At 35.3% G+C, this 6,300-nt stretch overlaps 2 protein-coding genes across 2 annotated transcripts in view; one reads left to right on the plus strand and one right to left on the minus strand.

Moving 5' to 3' along the window:
- ddx11 (DEAD/H (Asp-Glu-Ala-Asp/His) box helicase 11) overlaps nt 1-868 on the minus strand; it is an 11,245-nt gene extending 10,377 nt beyond the window's left edge. The window contains exons 1-2 of the mRNA XM_025056341.1: nt 784-868; nt 467-609 (exon numbers count right to left, since the gene is read on the minus strand). Coding sequence (XP_024912109.1) covers nt 467-595 — 129 coding nt within the window. The 5' untranslated portion in view covers nt 596-609; nt 784-868. The remainder of the gene's footprint in view (nt 1-466; nt 610-783) is intronic.
- Nucleotides 869-1,117: 249 nt separating this feature from the next.
- Nucleotides 1,118-6,300, plus strand: part of fkbp4 (FKBP prolyl isomerase 4) — a 7,999-nt gene continuing 2,816 nt past the window's right edge. The window contains exons 1-5 of the mRNA XM_025055950.1: nt 1,118-1,500; nt 2,209-2,353; nt 2,467-2,609; nt 4,574-4,694; nt 5,635-5,791. Coding sequence (XP_024911718.1) covers nt 1,411-1,500; nt 2,209-2,353; nt 2,467-2,609; nt 4,574-4,694; nt 5,635-5,791 — 656 coding nt within the window. The 5' untranslated portion in view covers nt 1,118-1,410. The remainder of the gene's footprint in view (nt 1,501-2,208; nt 2,354-2,466; nt 2,610-4,573; nt 4,695-5,634; nt 5,792-6,300) is intronic.

Here is a 6,300-nt window from a genome sequence, read left to right on the forward strand (position 1 = left end):
ATATATATATTTATATATATATATTTATATATATATATATTGCTTGAACGACGTTGGCAGAGACCAGAGGGTGGTAAATATGGTATGACATTTGCCGGAAAAAACAAAACAATCGCTCTCCCAATGGAAGAAGACGTACCAGCAAAAAGGGACAGGGAAACGTTTAAAGTAGTTTTAATTCTTTCTATCTTTTATTTAAACCCATACTGTTATATTGTTAGTTTTATTTGTGCATGTTCTCTATTCAACACAATTATAAATTGCATTATGTTAAGGTTGTGCAGGACCTGTTAATTATACACTGTGGTATCAGAGCAGACCAGGATAATGCAGGCAGGATGGAATGGGTGGAGAAGGTGTTGTGTAACAGGTAAATAAAGATAAACGATAAGGAGAAAGCATATAAAAACAGCAGTGAGACCAGCTTTGACTAATGTTGTGTGTACGTTTAAGACGTCGTACGTACCGTTCCTGTTGGACTTTCAAAGATGCCAACTTTTCCCTGTTCCAGTGCTTGGTACAGTGTTCGCATAAACATCTCCTGAATGTCATAGGGCTCATAGGGAAATGGAAACTTGTCCCTGACATTCTCCATTGTGCTAAACGTCCCTGGGTGTTGACATAGTGCTTAGGTTAAATATTTTAGTTATCAATTGCATTTTGCATGCTGCCACTTGCTATAAACAAAACCACAAAGGAATATCACATCAGAGCTTTAGAGTTTTAAATTTAAGCTGTTGAATGATCTCTATAAGGACACTAATATAAGACACTAGTACTTACGAGCAGTACTCCTTCAACAGGTTTTTGCTTTGCGTCATTACTTTTAACTCTGTTTGACACAGTCGCGCCAACAGGAAGTCAAAGCGCTTCCTGCAGCGCATCCAATAGGAAGCGAGATATGATAGGGACGCTTGAATGAACAGCGCATTGTGTGTGTGTTTCCTTTCGGTCGACATAATAAAACTATTCTTTCAATTCAACTATGTAAATATTAAAAAAGTAACATTTTAATTAAAAGTAATGTAATGTACTAATACAAATATACAGTCACTATACTCTTTTTGCGACCCTTCCCCTGTTACTCTCGCGAGAGCGAGAACAGCCTTCTCACACCGTGTTTCTTTAAAGACTGTCTGGAAACTTCTCTGCCTTTTTGTAAGCGCCAGTCATATTCTGCACTGCTGCATAAGTTGGACCTGGATTATCCTTTCTCAGGTGTCAGTTTTTGTCCGTAACAAAGCGTGAAGACGTTCAACAGAGACAGAATTTGCGTAGAGCGTCACTGCCTCTTTGTTTATTTGTTAAGCTTTGTGAAGCGGCTAAATAGGTGTTGTGGGTTGTTTCACGTCTGTTTTTAGCTGTTAGCTTTTACCTTCACCTCCCTATAAGAGATTCTACAATTTGAAAATGACTGCAGAGAAGCAGACTTGTGAAGGGAAACATAACATCCCAATGGGAGAGGACATCTCACCAAAGAAAGACGGAGGCGTGTTAAAGGTAATTTGTTTCGTTGCTGTCATGTATCATTACCCATATCGTAGCTTGATAGTAGGCTTGATTTGTTTTGTTTTATGTAATATCGCTCAGTTAATATTAGCTGTTAAGGTACACTGTTATCACCAGTCATACTTCATTTTTGTTTTCAAACCTCTATCTATTATTCCCAAATCTGTGCTTGTTACATTGCTAACTTGTACCGTTACCGCTAACCGGTGTGTCCATAACACAAATAATTATCGAATGTTATTACAAATTTTAAAAAAGTAGTAAAGAATATTACTTAATTGCATTTAGAATAACGACAATGCTTGTACGAACAAACTATTATTCGCCTTATTCTAATCTAGGCACATCAGTGAGTTTAATAGACAGTACTTGTACGAACAAACTACTGTATAGTGTTTCTGTAACAGTGACAAAGACGAACCTGATTGACACAAAGCATTTCCTGCTCCAAAGAACAACCCATAATTAAACATACCTCGCCTTATTCTAATCCAGGCACATCAGTGAGTTTAATAGACAGTCCCTTAAATGACCAACCCAAATATCGCTGCAATGGACCGAAAATAAATGCATTCACTCGTCAGCAGAAGACAATGGACACTTCACGGATTAATTTGAATGGAATTTAATTTACTTGATGTTTATATTACATGTACTGAAAGTATAATTTAATATTGTGGTGTTTTTGCATTGTTCCAGCTAGTGAAAAGAGAAGGAACGGGTGAGGAGTCTCCAGTTACTGGTGACAAAGTGTTTGTACATTATGTCGGCACCCTTGTGGATGGTACTGAATTTGACTCCAGCAGAGGCAAAGGAGAAAGATTTTCCTTTGAGTTGGGAAAAGGTATGTTTTTGTGCTATACAAGCATGATATTGCTGGCATTTTCATGAGCTCTAATTAGAAGTAATTTCAAAGTCACCTTGCTTGTGGTAATAATTGCTTCTCTCTTGATTTAGGTCAAGTTATAAAGGCATGGGATATAGGTGTAGCCACAATGAAAGTGGGAGAGTTGTGCCAATTTACCTGTAAGCCCGAATATGCTTATGGATCTGCGGGCAGCCCTCCCATGATACCCCCAGACGCTACTCTTATTTTTGAGGTATATTTTGGACACTTTATTGACAGTGAATTGTGTGTTAAGTGTGGACTTCAAGGCTGCAACTATTGAATATTTTTAATGTTTAAATGTTTTGTTTTTTTTCATCGATTAATCGAGTAATTGGATAAATCATACTTTTGTGATTTTTAAACAACTATATCAGTAGTATGTAGCAGAACAGGAACGGTCTCTTGGCTGTTGCTCCTCACAAAAAAATATTTTTATTCTAACTCGTATATATTAGATCAAACGAACAAAGCTTACAATTTTTTGGCTTATCGGCTCCAGACCCAAGCCCATATAATTTAACTTTTCTTATGCCTTTTATTTACACCAATATATTCATTCTGGCTGAAAATCAGATGCACAGAATGCCATCAGTGATATAGTAATAGGATTTGTTTAATAGTAGAAGGGACATCCAAAAATAATTTAAATGTACGGTGTCATGGAATTTATTTAAAGGCGTATACAGCAAGATTGTTTGCTGTGGGGAGTTATGAACATATCCTCTTACAGCAAGTCAAGTCTGCATTTGAGCATGACCACACAGCTGTTTATGAATAGCTAAAACAATTGTTACTTTTCATGTGCACTTGCTATACTTGTGTAAGAAAGAGTCTTTACTAGGGATGCTGGGGAAAAATGTGGTTGAAATGCTGCTAGAAATGTACCTGTAATTTCTGACAGAAGCACAGAACTACAGTAACTTGCATCTAAAATTTATGAAATTTGGAATTGATATGAACCTTTTTAGCTAATACTGTCCACCACTTAATTTTTCATTCCAATATCAACTAATACCAATACAACTGGCTTTATTTTACCAGACTAAAGAAAGTGTCTTCTTAAAACTTGAATTGAATTAAAATAATTAATTTACAAATATGAAACAAATACATGTGTCTAGCAATTATAACATTTTAAATCCATTATGTAACCATTCAAATATGTGGCCTTTTTCTTTGCCCTGAAAACTACACTTTAGAAAAAAAAAGTCAAATGAAAGGAAAGGAAGTGCAAAACCGTTATAGACCGACTCGGTCCTTATACCATTATTAATAATAATTACTATACAATTACTAATAATCTCTTTAATTATAATCTGGCCTCGTCGTGAATCTTGAGTGACTCTTCCTGAGATGAAAGATTAAATTTGAAGTATTGAAGGAAGACGTCTTCAGTATGTTACTATGTGTAGTTGTATTACCAGAAATGACCAGCAGATGGGTCCATGTAAAATCAAGGATGGTATGAAGCCTAAAAGTACAACTTCCGGTAAGCGAGTAAGGTAAAACGAGAGATGCTTTTTAATGAATAAGAAAGTTCGAACGCAAGCTCATGGTTCAAAAGACGGTGCTTTGACACTCATTATGCGCAACATAGGTTACCCCTCGCATTATAAACGCTTTGTATTAATTGCAAAACACCGAGCCAGGGCAGGCCTGTTAGCAACGGATAGCCTATAGCCATTTGTTGTTATGCTTCATGACGCGGTTCGATGAGGTCATCAACCGCACACCGGTAAATGTCTCACAAGCATTTTCAAATTTTGTCGAAATCCTGGCTTAGTTTGTTTGCTTTTTTTTTTTTTTGCTTTGTTTGGGTTTTTTTTTATTTGCGGCGTGTTTGATATCGGAATTAAAAGTTAGCGATATGTATAAATATTATAAATTATTTATTATAAATTATTATAAATATTATTATGCCTCTATTGAGCCAAAGTGAATTATCACCCCTACGTAAAATAATAAACAAACCTAAAAACAAATATAGAGAGCATGATAAGAAATGTAGCTTAAACAAATTAAATCATTAAAATTTTAAAAGTCATTAATTTAAAATAGGTATTTTAAAACCAATAATGCAAGTCTTATAGTGAAAGTAGTTGTAACTCACTTTGCTGTAATATAATCTGTTTATTATTTATTGTGATATTAATTTGCAAAACTGTAAACTTTAAGGTGGAACTGATTGAGTTCCGAGGGGAAGACATAACAGAAGAAGAGAATGGAGGAATCATCCGTCGCATTATTACTAAAGGCCAGGGATATACCAAGCCTAATGAAGGAGCTGCGGTTGAAGGTAACAAAAACATACCCAGGGAAAACATCTCCTGTATTTATAAGTTTATCATTAAAATGTAATAAAAATATTTTTAGACACTGTCATTGGTGTTGGCTATAGGTTAATTACAATAGTGTGTTTTATTTTGCTATTCAAAAATGCTAATGTTATTCTTTCTATTTCCGCCTCTATAAATCCACTATCTGCACTATGGGCAGAAAGCAAGCCTGTCTGTAAACTTTGAATTTATTGTATTGTAAAATGTACTTCAATAACATTAGCTTTATTTTATTGTGTCTTTTTAATTTTCCAAGAAGTATGAGAATTTAAAATGGATTTATCATTATTGATTCCTTATAATAATGATGTGTGTTTTATTTTAAATTTAATTTCTCATGTGTTTATAATGTTAAGCTTCCGTCGTTCTAGATTCAATGTTTATGCAAAACTTTGTTTCCAAATGAGAAATTTCAACATTACGTATCTAGTGAGAAGGGAAAACATGGACCATTACATTCAATGTTTCAATGAATATTGAGTTTGGCCCACGACTTCGTTCCAGTTTTTAATTTTGGCCAACTATTAGTTTGAGTTGAGACACCCCTGGCAGAGATGAACAAAGTAAATAAATAAAATAAATTAAAAATCTAAATATTATATATATGTATAATAATATAAAAATACTTTCGGAGCAATTGAGTGAAATTTGATTTGAATTGGTTTGTCATGTGGCAAAGTGTATGGGATTCATTGCTTTAGAAAAATGCTGACATTTTGGGGGGGGGGTGAGTACTTCCTGGAGCCTTAAAACTAATTTTAAACTCCCTTTTGATCAACCATAATTTAACCCTGATGTGAATATGAAATGACCTTCAGCTTGACTCTGCCAATCTTGAGTAACTTGAAATTTAACTTCTGGGTTTGAACTTAAAACTTGTCCTATTGTACTATCTTTCAGTCACTGTACAAGGCACCTGTGACGGCTTTGTGTTTGATGAGAGAGAACTGAAGTTTGAGGTTGGTGATGGAGAGAGCCTTGGCCTGCCTTCTGGAGTGGAGAAAGCCATCATGGCTATGGAGCAGGGAGAGGAGGCCCTTTTCATCATAAAGCCCAAGTACGAGCTCATATATACAGTATATTGCGTTTTTCTTTTCCCCTGAGGCTGTTAATGCTATTGTCGTAACACTGTACATTTTAGGCCTAAAGTGTTTAAATATTTATTATTTTCACCTTTCAGGCTCATAACAACATCACCAAAAATGCACGCATTCATCTCTAATGTTTTCATTTTCCTCAGCAGCTGAAATTGCAATTCACACTTTTCCCCAGACTGGATATTTCCCCAACTGTGATAGCAATCTCTTTGCACATCATACATTTCAGTACCACTTACTGCTGTTTACTGATATTATTGTGCTCTAGTTACGTTACTTCTGTCCATCCATCCATTCCTTGGTTGACATAACCTTTTTCGGAGCTTTAAATGTCCCATAAAATTTATTTTTAAATCCATCAGCATCCTCAAGGCAAATATTGCATCTGTGGTACTCTTCCTAGGCATGAAACCATACTGTCGTTCACAAATCTCCACTTCCTGCCTCAACCTAGCTTCAACTACTCTTT

Source organism: Cynoglossus semilaevis, chromosome 6 (assembly GCF_000523025.1).
Source record: "Cynoglossus semilaevis isolate Cse_v1.0 chromosome 6, Cse_v1.0, whole genome shotgun sequence".
Taxonomy (NCBI): domain Eukaryota; kingdom Metazoa; phylum Chordata; class Actinopteri; order Pleuronectiformes; family Cynoglossidae; genus Cynoglossus; species Cynoglossus semilaevis.